At 46.8% G+C, this 15,538-nt stretch overlaps 1 protein-coding gene across 1 annotated transcript; it reads left to right on the top strand.

The window, feature by feature from the left end:
- The first annotated feature begins 1,675 nt into the window (after window positions 1-1,675).
- ZNF514 (zinc finger protein 514) lies at window positions 1,676-12,565 on the top strand. The gene is made up of 5 exons (XM_061210703.1): window positions 1,676-2,311; window positions 4,091-4,179; window positions 8,591-8,717; window positions 9,038-9,133; window positions 11,512-12,565. Exons 1-5 carry the CDS (start codon window positions 2,176-2,178, stop codon window positions 12,495-12,497), a joined length of 1,434 nt encoding a protein of 477 aa, XP_061066686.1. The 5' UTR covers window positions 1,676-2,175; the 3' UTR covers window positions 12,498-12,565.
- Window positions 12,566-15,538: the final 2,973 nt, after the last annotated feature.

The raw sequence follows: 15,538 nt of genomic DNA, 5'->3' as shown, positions 1-15,538 counted from the left end.
GGTGCAGTGGTTAAGAATCCGCCTGCCAATGCAGGGGACATGGATTCTAGCCCTGGTCTGGGACGATCCCACATGCCGCGGAGCAACTAAGCCCATGCGCCAAGACTACTGAGCCTGTGCTCTAGAGCCACAACCACTGAGCCCGCATGCCACAACTACTGAAGCCTGTGCACTCTAGGGCCCGTGCTCTGCAACAAGAGAAGCCACCGCAATGAGAAGCCCGTGCACCACAACAAAGAGTAGCCCCCGCTCGCTGCAACTAGAGAAAGCCCATGTGCAGCAATGAAGACCCAACGCAGCCAAAAATAAATTTATTAAAAAAAAAAAAAAAGGAGAGTGGACTTTTTGCCCTGATTTAATAGGTTATTCTTCCTTGAACCCCTAATTAGGGTCTATAAATCAACCTCTCAGTCCTCACAAATCCCCTCTCTGATTGAGGAGTGCCTCCAGAGAACCACTATTTTAATATCCAGACCGTTTCTCCATTTCTTTTAGGTCCTAGATGATATGCGTTTCCAGAAGAGGAGGGAGTCCAAAGCCCTCCCTTATTTGAGTTCACCCTTCGCTGAATCCAAAACCGGGGGGCAGTGGGAGAAAGACAGGCATGTTAACAGCCTGTAGAATAGCAGTTAGTAACCTGCAATTGATCTCAGGTGGCCTCGGCCTGCAGCGGCTTGAAGCAGGATTTCGGTTCGTAGCCAGAGATTGAAGTCAGGCCGTGGCAGTGAGAGTGCTGAATCCTAGCCTCAGACCACCAGGGACCAGTGGCCAGTGACAAGGCCCTGGCCCATCAGCTGTGTAGAAATGAATTTCCACAGAGTCAGAAAGTAGTGAAACAAAGTATTTATTAGGAGGAAAAAGGGTATGTGTGGATTGGCACACAGGTGGTCTCAAAGAGAGGGTCCTGCCCCTGTGGTAGTTTGAATCACTTTTATGGGGCATTTCTTCCACGTTTCCTTTGGCCGATCATCTTGCTTTGCCTGGTTCTGAGTTCGTATTTGGTATATCTCAGGGTCCTCTCATGTGTGTGCATGCACCTCTTAGCCAAGATGGATTCTAGAGAAGAGGCCTATGGGTAGGTTGACATCACCTACTATGTGGTGGCGGTCCCTCCCTTTTTGACCTTCAAGGAGCCTTTCTGCGCATGTGTAGTGAGGAAGGTCTGCTTGAACTCGAGATGAGAAATAAGTGGTCTCCTATCTGGGCAGGGCTTAGCTTCTCCTCCTTCCTGCTATTTTGGCCCCTTCCAGCCTGGGACCCATCTATCTCCTGCCTCACCATGGGCCATCAGATCTCCTGGGCACTTTATAAGAAATACACATGTCTGGAGAGCCTCCTAGAAATTCTTATTTGGCAGATTAAGGGTAGGGCCCAGGCTTCTCTTTTTAACAAACCTCCAGTGACTTCTGTTGAGCAGCCCCAAGCTCCGGCCCAGGTACTAAAGGCACTCCCAATATGGGGGTTGCTTCCGGTTCCCTGCCCGTGGCTGGGAGCAGGGTGAAACCTCCATCCACGTAGCTGATGCCCACTTTCCCCACCCGCAGCTGCGGGAGCACAGCACCCAAGAGTCCCCAGTTGCCAGGGCGCAGGCGCTGCTGGGTCCCGCCCAGCAGCCCCGCCCCCCCGCCCCCCGCGTGGCGGCCGGTCTGCGCAGGCTCAGGACGGGTCTCGGGAGGTGGGGCTGGGGCTGGAACTCGGGCGTCCCTTGGATCTTTGTGGGTTTAGCGACTCCTGGCGCGCAGGCCTGCCCTGGGCACCGCGCCCCGAGCCCGTGACACAGAGGGGAGTGTCCCTTCGTCTGCCCCCCTGCGAGGGGCTGAGGAGGCCTGGAGCTGGACGCAGAGTTGCGGGGCCGGTCGTTTCCCTGTGAGGCTCTCCCCAGAATCCCTGCTGCCTCCGGGCAGTGGAGGAGCGGGCACGGAGGTCGCAGGTGTGGCTGTGGCCGTTTTTCCTGGTGCTCTGCGTGAGAGCTGGGTTCCAGAGCCTGGTCCCTAGGAGGAGAGCGGCGGAGCGGAGCCCGTGGGCGGAGGCCGGGCGCGTGAGGGGTCTGGGAGTGGGAGCGGGAGAAGAGCGTCGCCCCCGCAGCCATGCTGCGCGCCGCTGGGAAGTGGACCCGGGTTTGACAGCCCTGCTCTGGGAGCTGCGGGTTGGCTGGGCGTGGCTGCCGGAGTGGGAATGCCTGGTGTCACCCAGCTTGCTCCCCGCTCCCTGAACCCCGGGAGAACCGCAGGGACCCGGCCGAAGGACAGAGATTTGGACCTAGTGAAAGGACATCGCCCCTTAGCACCAGCTATGGACTCCACAGCATCAGGTTTGGCTCTCGAGGGTGCCGCGGGCCAGAACTCTCCTGGGGGGTTAGTGCTGGGTCGAGGAGGAGGGCCCTAGGAAAGGGCCGGGGAATCCCACTGGAGAGGCAGAGCCTGCAACCTCCTTCCCTGTGGCGGTGCCTTCCAGGCTAAGGAGCGTGAAGTCCCAGCATCCAGAGACCATGGAGGGCATGGCCATGGGAGACTTATCCCAAAGGCCAGCGGACAGAGGGGAGAGCAGGAGGGGATCTCTTCCTGCTGTGGCAGGGAGACGGCAATAAATCTGTGAGGGAGTGGCCCTTGGCCAGGGATCAGAGGACAGTGGGCCATTTGGAGCCTTGCCACCCACTTCCTTTATTACTTCATTAAGTAATAATGTTCTTCCAGATCATCTGGGTACAAGGTCAGCAGGGTACAAGGTCAGCAATGTACACGGTGGGCACCTCCTGTGACCACCGTCCCCCCCAGTGTTAGGGAGAGCGCAATCCAGGTGACCCAGGAGATTTTAAGCCATTCCTTTCTTAGTTTAGAATCTCTTTTCCTTCACCAAGTGGGCATTTTATTTTATTTTATTTTATTTTTGCTGCATTGGGTCTTCGTTGCTGCACGCAGGCTTTCTCTAGTTGCGGCGAGCAGGGGCTACTCTTTGTTGTGGTGCATGGGCTTCTCACTGCGGTGGCTTCTCTTGTTGCGGAGCACGGGCTCTAGGTGCGTGGGCTCAGTAGTTGTGGCTCGCAGCCTCAGTAGTTGTGGTGCACAGGCTTAGTTGCTCTGTGGCATGTGGGATCTTCCCAGACCAGGGCTCAAACCCATGTCCCCTGCATTGGCAGGGGGATTCTTAACCACTGCACCACCAGGGAAGTCCCGGGTGGGCATTTAATTCTTCAGTGCACATGCTCAGGGTCATAAAACTGGCCAATGACAGAACTGGGCTAAATCTCTGGGACTCTCACCCCCTCTTTTTTCCTATATGCCTTGTGGTCTGTAGACCAGCAGCACAGGCTTCTCCTGCAAGCTCTCTAGAAATGCAGACTCTCACGCTCTACCACACACCCCCTGAACCAGTCTGTTTAGCAAGATCCTCAGGAATCCATATGCACATTAAAGTTTGAAAAGTGCTGACCTGTGCTATACCACGCTGCCTGCCTACCTCCCTGCTTTTGTTGGTGGTGGCCTTAACCACTTCTCTGGCATGGTTCGGGTTAGTTTTTTGTTTGTTTGAAGACTTTAAAAACAATATGATACAAAGGCCTATAATAGAGGGGCTCTCAAAATACACTCTAGAGACCTAACGGTGCTTAAGAACATAGAGTACAGCTTCTCAGGAAGAGCTGGCCTCTGCGTTGCTTCCCAGGGATAAGGGGAGAGGTGTAACTTCTTCCCCAAAGTCCTATATCCCTATGTGGCCTCGTCCTAGGCCTTATTTTGTATTGTTAACCTGTCTTATACCCTCAGGTTACATTAAAATTCCTTGAAGTTCTTACCCACGTTTATATTTTCAAAAGGCCTAGTAAATGACCTGCATATTGGAGGCCCAGTAAATAACTCTCCGATAGAGCGGCCAGACTGTGGTCACACTTCAGCTACCTACAGCTTGCTGTGGCCTATGGACAGGTGGGGACCTCATGCAGCTGTGTACAAGGGCAGCCTGTAGCCCGTCCGTCAGCTCCCTTTGGCCCACCCTTGTCCCCAGAACCATGGAAGTGACACACTGACTTGGGGAGTCTGGGAGCTGTAAATCTCATGAGGGTTAGCCTTCCTTATGGCTCCTTTTACCTTCCTAGTTCTCCCTTCTCAGGACCCTGCCCTTCCTCCAGAGAGATGCCCAGGAGAAAAGGGAACAGCCAGCTTATTCCTGAAAGCCAGGCCCCAGGTGAGTTGGGGTTCTCTTAATTTTTCCTCAATTGCCTGAACTATGGATAGTTTTGCCTCCTTTTCTCTGGAGCCTCCTCGTTTGCCAAAGGGAACTGACCCCAATTCCTGCTCTGCAGGAGGCTGAGCCCATCAAGGCTTTTGCTGGCCTCCTTGCCCCTTGCCCAGGGCCCTCTCCTCTCCGCTCAGTGTGCACTCACTCAGATCCTTTGGTTTATTTCTGTAACGGGCGCTGTGGTGAGTACCAAGTAATGTGAGAGCACCCTGGCCCTGAAGGAGATGTCACAGCCACAGAGGGGAGAGGACTCTCGCACCAGGATGCAGCCCCAATCACAGTAAGGATGTGCGTGGTTTGATGGCAGATGGAATGGCACAGACAGGCCTTTCCATCAGAGTTGGGGAAAAGGAGAATCAGCCTGTGCTGGAGAGGTTGGGGAAGGTGCATGGAGAAGTGGGGACAAGGAGGTTCTGAGGGTTCAGACAGGTGAGGAGGTCATTTGAGGCTGGACCCCTGTGCAGATGTTATCTTCCAGGATTAGTGTGGCAACACACTTAACTTCACTGCTTCTGGCTGCGTGACCTTGGATGAATCACCTAAACTCTCAATGCCCTGGTTTTGCCAACTGTAAAATGAGGATGATAATCATGTTGATGATAATGATGAAAATAATAAAAGCTGTTATTTGCTGAAAACCAAACAGGTATCAGGAACTATTCTACACAATTTATTTATACTAATTAATTTCATCTTTAAAACAGTCCCATTTTGAAGAATGGCAACTGAGGCACAGAGAGGTAACCTGAGGAAACCAAGGCACAGAGGGATAAAGTAACGTGGTCCTGGTTATCTAGCTAATGAGGGAGGGAGCCAGTTTCAGATCTGGGTTGTCTGGCTCGACTCAACCACTCAGTAATACAGCCACCTCATGTAGTTGTTGGAGTCTTCCGGCAAATGGAGTTGCCTAGTCCTTGTCAGCTTCAGTTGCGATGGCGATGAAGGGGTTAATGGTGACTGACTGTAGAGGTGGATTCAGGTTTGGCTGTAGGAGGCAGGATGTGGAGGGAGAACCAAGTGGAGGGCTGTGAACGCCAGCCTGCATCGTTTCCTAGCATCCAAGATGGTGGTTTAGTGGGATTCTGGCTTGATAATAGACATTTATAATTAGTTTTCTAGTCAATAGGGGAAACTCTCACCAATAAGGAATTCTCTCAAGTAATTAGTAGAGTAATAAAGAGCTTAAACCTCTTTGGCCCTGATGTACACCATTCAGAGGTGTATCAGAGAGCTTCGTCTAGTTATGCTGTGGTAGCAACAGCCCCCAGCTCTCGCTGGCTCACAGTAATGAAGTGTGTTTCTTCTATACGTTACCTATCATTAGTGGGCTGGCTGTGACTGCTCCACACCCTCCTCACTCTGGGATTCAGGCTGAAGGGTCAGCCCTCCTCTGGGATGTGCCGTTCTTGTGGCTGGGGGACGGTGCAGTGTGAGACTCAGGGGATGGCTCTCCAGGCTTCTGCTGAGAACTGGCATGTGCTGCTTCTGCGCACAGCCCATTGGCCAGAGCAGGTCACGTGGCCATGCCTAATGTCCGTGAGGTGGGAAGGATAAGCCTCCCATAGTAAGGGGCCCAGAGGGAGGGGCAGTAAACATTCTGAACAAACAATTACACTGTCTGTCTTCTTGCTCACAGATGTTCACTTCCCTCCCTCCTGCACACAAAATTTCTCCCCAGGGGAGATAACCCAAAAGCCCCATCCCGTCAGAGCATCAGGATTGAAGTCCTGGATGGTGTGATATTTTGGACATCAGGTCTGGGTATTTCTCCTCTGGATATGGAGATCTATGAAAAAGACAGGCTGCCTGAATCCATATATCCCACATACAGTGGAACAATGGGGCTGGATAACCACAATAAACACCCCTGTTCAGAAAGGGGAACCATGGGAGGAGCCCAGCAGTCCCTGGTCTGTAACAGTTATGAAATTCCACTGGGCAGAGTATGCATATGGCTGATTCACTTTGTTGTGCAACAGAAACTAACACAGAATTGTGAAGCAGTTATACTCCAATAAAGATCTATTAAAAAAAAAAAAAATTCCACTGGGCAGACTTGGTGAGGACCTTGGCCTTGGGAGTGGGGAAGTCTTTTGGTTCTATGCAGTGGTTCTGCTCCCTGGGTACAGCTCCCCAGTCCAGTGTTCTCCTTGGCTCTTGGCTCTGCCCTCCAGAAGTTCCTTCCTTTTGCAGTATCCCCCTTGGTCACATATGAAGATGATGTTGGAGAATAAACTCTCTTGAGGGCTAAGCAGCTTTTTCATTCTGCCTGAGTAGGTTGATGGCCCAAGGACTGTTTCAAGTCATGAACATTCAGTGTAACTCTCAAAAACTTGACCAGCTTTTTGTGTACTTCCATTAGCTCCCTGTGTCAATAGCTTTTCCCACAGTTCTTGTTGAAATATGCCCCTCTCTTTAGACTTAATTGTGGAGCTTTTGGGGTTTCCTTGGGAAAACCATACTTTTAGTCACTGTGAACAATTTGGTCCCACTGAAAGGATTTACTGGGAGCCATCTGAAATTAATAAGAGGTTTAAACAAAAGGTTTGACAATCACACCCATGATTTGGTCCTTGCCATTAGGCTGAGTTTTAATTGTCCTTTGTCATGCAAAAGCTATATTTATTTTGTCTTTGACCAGCTGGAAATGAGAATTGGTTAAATCTCCAACCCTGCAAGTCCTGGAATTTCTGGACACTTTCTTTGGCCTTCCATTTTTATTTTGCAAATCAGCAAACTCTTGAGCTCATTTTTTTTTTTTTCCTGTAATACTGTCAAATGACATGCCAATGACAACCAACTCACACTACTGAAATTATGTTTCCCTCCTCTTTTCATAACATCACAAGCTCATGCTTGCATTGTTCGTCTTTCAAGTTACTGCAGCAACAGCTTTACCCCACAGTTCACCACCAAATTACATGGGTTGCCATCTTGCCAATAAGTTTCCTCACTGCCTGGCCCTGAAGACAGTGTCATGTATTTTAGGCTTTTTGTCATGGCAGAACCCTACTTGGAGTACCAGCTTTTTTAATGAGTCAGTTTAGGCTAGTTATGCTGTGATAACAGCAAACCCTGAGACTTACACCAACAATGGTTCATTTCTTGTCCACATTACACACAAGCTGTGGTTTTGCCCCACATCTTCACTCTGGGATCATTTGCCGTTCTCAAAGCAGAGGAAAAGGAAGCAATTGCAGAACCTCCACTGACTCTGAAGGCTTTTGGTCATTAAGAAGCTCATGTCACTTCCTTCACATTCCATCCGTGAAAGCAGATTATTTGGCCACACCTGAGTCAGTGGGGTAGGAAGATCAATTTTGTAGGGAGGGCCAATGAATATTTTGAACAAATAGTATAATCTATCACAAGAGATTACTAAAGTAGTGAGTTTTCCACATTTGATTATTCTGGACTGCCTTTAACTTAATATAAAATTGTTACTTTGGCTTATTCTATGGAAACCTTAGTATCTAAATGGGATTTGACTTTTAAACGTTTTGGGGGAAAAGTAACAGTACTACCTTCACTTATCTGCTTTATAGTTCATAGTTTATGGATTATTGTACAATGTAAGTCAAATGAGAGTGTTGCTGTTATAGAGAGTGACAGGATAGTTCTGGTTGGGACCCACAGAATGGTTGCACCTTGTGGGCACCTGAGATCCAGGGTCTCACTCTCAACTTTGCACATTCAGGAACTGAAAAATGATTAGGCTTTGGGGGAGAGGATTTATGTTAATCAAACTTGCAAAAGACTTACTGATTCACCATAAGGCCACTTGATATACTTTCACTGAACCGTGTGGTGGCAGGCTGTTTTGGGGATAAATTATTCTAAGCCCCAAATGATTTTATTTGGCCTTAGCAACAGTTGTCATTGAAATCCTAGGTCACAAGTTTCAAAAATACTTAATTAGAAAACTACTGATACCAGTGCATTTCAGAATGCAGAGCATATGAGTTTGTTACTTCTAATTGATTCTATTTAAATGTCACTAAATTGAGAGTGAAACCTTTTGAAAACTGAGGAAATGGATTGTATTTCTCTCTCCCATATAAGCAGAGTGTCTCTGTAGGCCTGATTCTCCTGAGACCCTGATTACATTTCTAAGCAGCTTGATGTTGACATATGTGGGCACTGGGTGGGATACCAAGTAGTAAGGATGACACAATCCCTGGAGCAGCTTAAAATATTTTTGAGATGATAAAACCCAGAACAGGGGCATTGCGATAGCTAGGAAATCTCGGAATCCCTTCCTGTACAGCCTGAGGTTCTACTCAGACACCAGTCTACTCTTCTCCCCAGGGCCATGAGTGTGCTCCCCGAGGGTGCAAGAGTGTCTTCTGTGTTTCAGGACCTGATGACATTTGAGGATGTGACTGTGGAATTCACCCGGTGGGAGTGGGGGCAGCTGGACCCTACTCAGAAGGACCTGTACCGGGAAGTGATGCTGGAGAATTTCAAGAACCTGGCCTCCCTGGGTGAGCTCAGCTCCTCCAAAGCCCAGAGCCTGCCCATCAGGCCATCTTTATTTCCTTGGTGTTTAAAAGCTAGGGGTGTCTGGGCCTGTTGGCTGATTTTTGCCCTGGGATTCTGGAATTAGACATCTATGTTCTCTTTGGGGCCCAGAGATACAGTATTTCTACTCCTTGTTCCTAGGAAAAGTCCCACTCCATATGAACTCAGAGTAAGAAGTTTCATGACTCTGCTCCTGATACTTCACAATGCTTATTCTTTGGAGGCTGTCTACAAGCCTTGACCTCTGACATACACAGTCATGATCCTTTTCCTTTCCCACCAGGGTTTCCAATGTCCAAACCGTATGTCATCTGCCGGTTGGAGGAAGGGGAAGAGCCCTGTATTTTGGAGAGAGAAATCTCAACAGGTGCCCACGCAGGTGAGTGAGTTGGACCAAAGCAGATAATAAGGCCCAGCTGAGAGTGGGAAGTTCCCCTGAGCCCTTGGTCAGGGGGCTTTTCTTTGAAAAGGTGAGGTCACTTGCCAGGAACCCTCAACACCAGTATTTTGAATACTTGTAGGCTTTTGTAATGTTTTCTGGTGGGAAAAGAAGAGATGTTCATTTTCTTCTCTAGTGTTTATATTTCCCTTGTTACCTATCTCTGCCCACCTTTCAGGGTTCTTGGGGCTGTGCATCATCACTAGATGTCACACGGTCAGTATTAGATGGAATCTAAGGATCAACAGATGTAAGTGCCCAGCAATCCTATATCAGCAGGGCTAAGAGAGTTAGCAAGGGACCAGACTGAACAGTTAAGTAGCCCAGAAATTAAAGGGTTACTGGCAAGGACATTCTGATGGATAAAGTTAGGAAGATCAAGGTGAGGACACTTCAAGCTTGGTTAAGCTAAGCTGCAACAGAGGTGATTCCAGGAACAAAGACTACTCCTTACTAGCTGTTGATGGAATCTCTTTGAAACTGTTTATTCCTAGGTGATTTGAGAGTACCCCGTAGGCTCCACCCCTTGGGGTAGAATTCTGGACACAAAGCTCTCCTGACTCCCATGTGTAGCCCAAGCATATTGGAGATGACAGTCTGTGTCAGTGTCCATCTCTGAGGCAGAATCAGCCTCAGGCCAGAGCTAACGCTCCTGAAAGCAGGGCTCAAATCCTGACAGCACAGGCTGGGCCTCGTCATGGGAACGAAGGAGAGAGGAGAGAGAGGGAAGATGCTGATCTCCTCTGTATTTAGTACTCTCTTGATCTTCCAGAATGAGGGCAAGGGTCTGACGTCTGGATCTAGTCTCATCATCAATATCTGTCTGTTTACAATGTTCTGCAAACATGGCTGTGTTTCAGAATCTCTCGGGGAGCTTGTTAAACATTCATATCCCCAGGAGCCACACAAGACCTACTGGCTCAGAATCTGGCCTCTGGGAGCCCTGGTTAGGCATTGCCAGTCATTTTCCTCTTCAGAAGGGTCACTATTATTGTATTAGCTTTCTGTTGTTGCTGAAACAAACTGTCACAAACTTAGCGGCTTTAAGCAACATGTTTATTATCTCACAGTTCATAGGTCAGAATCAAGCATGGGTCTCACAGTGTTAAAACCAAGGTATCAGCAGGGCCGAGTTCCTTTCTGGAGTGTCTAGGGAAGAATCTGTTTCCTGTTCCTTTGGGTTGTTGGCAGTACCAATTCCTTGCAGTTGTAAAACTGAGCTCCTCGTTGTCTTACTGGCTGTAAGCTGAGGGGCGTTCCTAGCTTCTAGAGACTGCTACATTCCTTGGCCCATGGGGCCCTTCCTCCACCTTCAAAGCCAGAAATGGTGGATTGAGTCCTTCTCACACCACATCTCTCTGACTCAGCCAGGAAATGTTCTCTGATTTTGAGAACTCTTGTGATTAGATTGGGCCCACCTGAATGATTCAGGATAATCTCCCCATCTCAAGGTCTGTGCCCATAATCACATCTGCAAAGTCCCTTTTGCCATGTGAAGTAACATATTTATATTTTCCTGGGATTAGAGCATGGAAATCTTTGGGGGATAATTATTCTGCCTACCACAATTACATACAGTAATATAATACATGGTATACGTATATTATATAATACATAATAATGTGTGATGTGGACTGAGGTGTTGAGGGAAGACTTTGTGGAGGGCATCTTCCTAACCCTCCTCTCATCTTTACAATCTTTGGACTTATCTTGTGTTCTGGAGTCCAAACACTGTTCTCTCAGGTTTTCCTAATCTCCAGTCACCTGCTTATCTTATTCTTGACACCTCCAAAACTTTCTTCAGACATACACCATTCTTGGAAGAAACTGTACACCTCTTTTAGATATTATTTTATTTATTAAAATTTTTTTTTAAAATTTTATTTTCAGCTGCATTGGGTCTTCATTGCTGCGCGCGGGCTTTCTCTAGTTGTGGCGAGCGGGGGCTACTCTTTGTTGCGGTGTGCAGGCTTCTCATTGCGGTGGCTTCTTTTGTTGCGGAGCATTGGCTCTAGGCGTGCGGGCTTCAGTAGTTGCAGCACGTGGGCTCAGTAGTTGTGGCTCGCGGGCTCTAGAGCACAGGCTCGGTAGTTGTGGCGCACGGGCTTTGTTGCTCCATGGCATGTGGGATCTTCCCGGACCAGGGATCGAACCCGTGTCCCCTGCATTGGCAGGTGGATTCTTAACCACTGTGCCACCAGGGAAGTCCCTAGATATTATTTTAAAGGTTAATTATCTTATATCTATTATAGGACTTTACTTCCTCTTAGCACATAGAACAGGTAATAATAGACTGTCTTTTTTTTTTTTTTCCCCAGACTGGGAGAGAAGGCCTCAAGCCGAGGAATCAATGCTAAGTCAGGGAATTTCCAAAGAAGAATTATTCCAGATAACATCAGTGGAAAAACACATTAGAGATGAACTCTGGTCCTCCAAACTGAAAGCAACTTGTGGTTGTGATGACCAGTTAGAGATGCACCCAAAAAAGCAGGAGAGACATCTGAAAGAAATGTCACTCACTCACAAATCTACTACCACCCTTAGGAGAGATCATGAGTGGAGTGAATTTGGGACAAGTGTAGGTTTAAGATCAGTCCCTGTTAACCAACACAGTGTTCTCATAGGAGAAGGATACTATAAATGTGATACAGATTTCAGAGAGACTTCAGGGAGAAATAACTCTCAGAGAACCCATCCAGGGAAGAAATCTTGTAAATGCAATGAATGTGGGAAGTTGTTCCATTTCCAGTCAGAACTTAGGCGCCATCAGAGATGTCACACTGGAGAAAAGCCCTATGAGTGCAGTGAATGTGGAAGAACCTTTGGTCATATTTCATCCCTTATTAAACATCAGAGAACTCATACCGGAGAAAAGCCCTATGAATGCAGCGAATGTGGGAGAGCCTTTAGCCAGAGTTCATCTCTTGTTCTACATTATAGATTTCATACTGGAGAGAAACCCTACAAATGTAATGAATGTGGAAGGGCCTTTGGTCATACTTCATCCCTTATTAAACATCAGAGAACTCACACTGGAGAAAAGCCCTATGAATGCAGAGAATGTGGGAGAACCTTCAGCCAGAGTTCCTCTCTCATTGTACATTACAGATTTCATACAGGAGAGAAACCCTACAAATGTAACAGATGTGGGAGAGCCTTCAGCCAGAGTTCCTCTCTCACTCAACATTATAGATTTCACACCGGAGAGAAACCCTACAAATGTAATGAATGTGGAAGAGCCTTTGCTCACACTGCATCCCTTATTAAACATCAGAAAAGTCATGCTGGGAAAAAAACCCTATGAATTCAGACAATGTGGGAAGGCTTTCAGCTGGAGTACACACACCACTAAACCTCAGAGAATATATATATATATATTATATGAGTGTAATGTATGTGGGAAGACTTCTGGTCGGAGGACCTGTCTTGTTCAACATCAGACAGGACATACTAAACTGAAGCTCTATTAATATCAAGAGAGGGAGTGGGCTTTTGTCACAACTCCTCCCTTATCAAACACCAGAGAATTCAAACTAGTAAACTATGTGAACGTAATGGATTTGGAAAGGCTTTAGTTAGTGGACACACATTATTCAACATCAGACAATTTATACTGGGGAGAAGCCTTATCTGTGTAATGAGTATAGCACAGCCTTCAGTCACATATTATTCCAAAAAAAAAAAAAAAAAACCAGATAACCATACTGGAGAGAAACTCCTCAAGTACAGTAAAAGCAGTCAGTAATACTTCTCTTCTTGCCTTACTAAGCATCAGGAATACACACTAAAGAGAATCGCTGAGAAAGCAGTAAATGTGGGAAGGCCTTCAATCACAGCACATCCCTTATTAAGCATCAGAGAATTCGTTCTTGAGAAAAACGCTGTGGATATGGTGAATGTGGGAGAGCCTTCAGCCAAACCTCTTCCCCTTATAAACATCAGCAAGCTCACCCCACTGGTTAGAAACCCTGGGGATGTAATGCATGTGGGAAAGGCTTTGGTGGATGTTCTGCCCTTTTTGCACATCATAGAATTTGTACTAGAGTGACTCTTTGAATTTAGTGAAACTGGGAAAGCCCACTAGCCAGAAGTCAGAACTACACATATTGTACAGTTCCCTTTATATGAACTCCACTAGTAATAATGTGTGTACTCTAACTAAAGCCTTTCCAAATCCAAAACCCTCAGCATAAATTAAGGCTTCACCCAAAAGGGAAACCTTGGGAGCTTAATGAATGTGAGGAAAGTTGATTCATAAAGCTAGAGCTGAAAGGAAGCTAAGAAACCACCTAGTCTGGTGATTTCCTACCTGCTGGGGGTTGTTTTTATAACCACTTGTGTTCTGTCTCCCGATCCTGTTACTGATGGGAGAGGGGGTGCTGTGTGGGTGAAGAGAGTGAAGGCTGACGAAGGTGGAGGCACCAGTGACCTAGCCCAGCCATATTTTACAGCTAAGGAATCTGAGGTTCGGAGAGTGCCGTGCCCTGGTCTATACACCTAACTGCTGGACTTCTTTCCTCCTGGTTCACAGCTATAGTTTGGGGATTGAGAGACTAAAGGCCTTCTCTGCACAAAAGCTCCATGCACTTGTTTCTCTGTAATACATGTTACTTTTATGAGGCAGTAGAGTACTCTTATTAAAGTTTTTGTGAGCAAAAAGCAATTTTAATAGATCTTTATGCTACTAGATTTGGGATTTTTGAAATAAAAAAAATTTAAACATCAATTAAAATATGGGTATTATTAAAATCAAAACCTCAATAACATTATCCTATGTGAGAGTAGCCAGATGCCAGGGACCACATATTGTATGGCTCCCTTTATATGGAATGGCCAAAAAAGGCAAATCTTCAGAGACAAAGTAGATCAGTGGTTGCCTGGGGCTGGGAGTGGCAACTGGGAGTGACTGCAAATATTTCAAGGAATCTCACTGGGGTGGTGGTGCTATCCTAAAACTGGATTATGGTGATGGCTGAACAACTTGGTAAATTACTAAAACTCATTGAAATGTGTAAATAAAGTGCGAATTTTATGGTATGTAAATTATACCTCAACTGTTTTTCAAAAATCAAATATACAGACATACCAACTATTGCTAAACCAATTTTCCTATCTCGTCTGTTACTTCAAGCCATCTGTGTGTCGTTGCTATCACCTTCTATTTTCTGTAATGGTTATTCCTAAGCTTACTGGGTCTCAAGTTCATATCATGTTGTCTCTGCAACCTATGTGGAGAAGCCAAGACCAAGAGCTGTCATAGGCCAGAGGAATCTTGACTAAAGGAATTAGCTTGCACTAAGGACAGTCGTTCAAACATTTAAAGTCCAGATGAGGTAGCTGAGCCCAGAATTCAGGGAACCAGCTGGGTCCATGCAGACAAGCAGGATCTAGGGGTACAAGAGGCTGGCAGAGGGGAGTAGGCAGGTAGAAGGCACAGGAGGCATCTGGACAGCTAAGATCATGATGCCAGCCTAGGAGCCTGAAAATCATGGGAAATTCTTCCCAGAGATTCAAAGTTCACAAGCAGAAATAGCAAATATTTTACATTAGTAACAGCTTAGTTTGCTCTATCACACATTTCTTCCCTCCAGTGCCCTTCTCTAACCCCCGCCCAGGTCACTTTATATACCTGGATACCTGCAACAACTTTGTAGCTGGTCTTTGCCTAACATCTGTCCCTTCCTCTTTTGTATCTCGGCCACGTTAACCATTCTCATCAGTGTGCACCCATTCGCACCCCTGAAAGCCTTTGTACTGCCTACAGGATAAATGCTCACCTCTCAGTTTAGCATTTAATGCCCTCTTCAGTCTGCCCTAATCTCCTGCTGCTTCTGACAACCTCTATTTCAGAAAAACTAGCTTGCCTGCCATACTTAAGACATGCCTCTGCACTTCCCAGCCTGGGCCGTTCTGCTCAAGCCGTTCCACCAGCCTGGAATGCCCCCTCCACTGTCTAAAGCCTAACAATCAGTCAGAACCCTGTTCAAAGGTCCACTCCTTGGGGAATAATTCTCTTGAACACTGATGAGAAGTCAGGTCTTATTCATTTGCAATTGTAAAAGCATTTGTTGTATCCATAAATATTTAAAAATGAACAATATATAGATAGGGATAGTTCTTATCACTGTCTTGATCTATTTAAGTCACGGGTTGTTTATCATCTTGCCACTTTCTTGTCTCCTGAACCAGATTATCAGCTGCTTCAGGTCATTTCTCATACTTCCTCTCAGAAATGAGCACCCAGTAGGTCCTTACTAACCACGTATTAATTTGAAAAACAACTTGTATTGCCCAAGTTTTCTCAGTGCTCTGACTGCACAGTTTCTACTAGATGAAAATCTTTCC

Source organism: Eubalaena glacialis, chromosome 14 (genome assembly GCF_028564815.1).
Source record: "Eubalaena glacialis isolate mEubGla1 chromosome 14, mEubGla1.1.hap2.+ XY, whole genome shotgun sequence".
Classification (NCBI taxonomy): Eukaryota; Metazoa; Chordata; class Mammalia; order Artiodactyla; family Balaenidae; genus Eubalaena; species Eubalaena glacialis.
This window is presented reverse-complemented; position numbering and strand designations above follow the sequence as displayed.

Excerpts from the sequence above, each read along its gene's own strand:
- ZNF514 (XM_061210703.1), top strand. The coding sequence starts at position 2,176 with ATGCCTGGTGTCACCCAGCTTGCTCCCCGCTCCCTGAACCCCGGGAGA. Across the intron at positions 8,718-9,037 it reads CAAGAACCTGGCCTCCCTGG|GGTTTCCAATGTCCAAACCG; the intron begins GTGAGCTCAGCT and ends CTTTCCCACCAG. Across the intron at positions 9,134-11,511 it reads CTCAACAGGTGCCCACGCAG|ACTGGGAGAGAAGGCCTCAA; the intron begins GTGAGTGAGTTG and ends TTTTTTCCCCAG.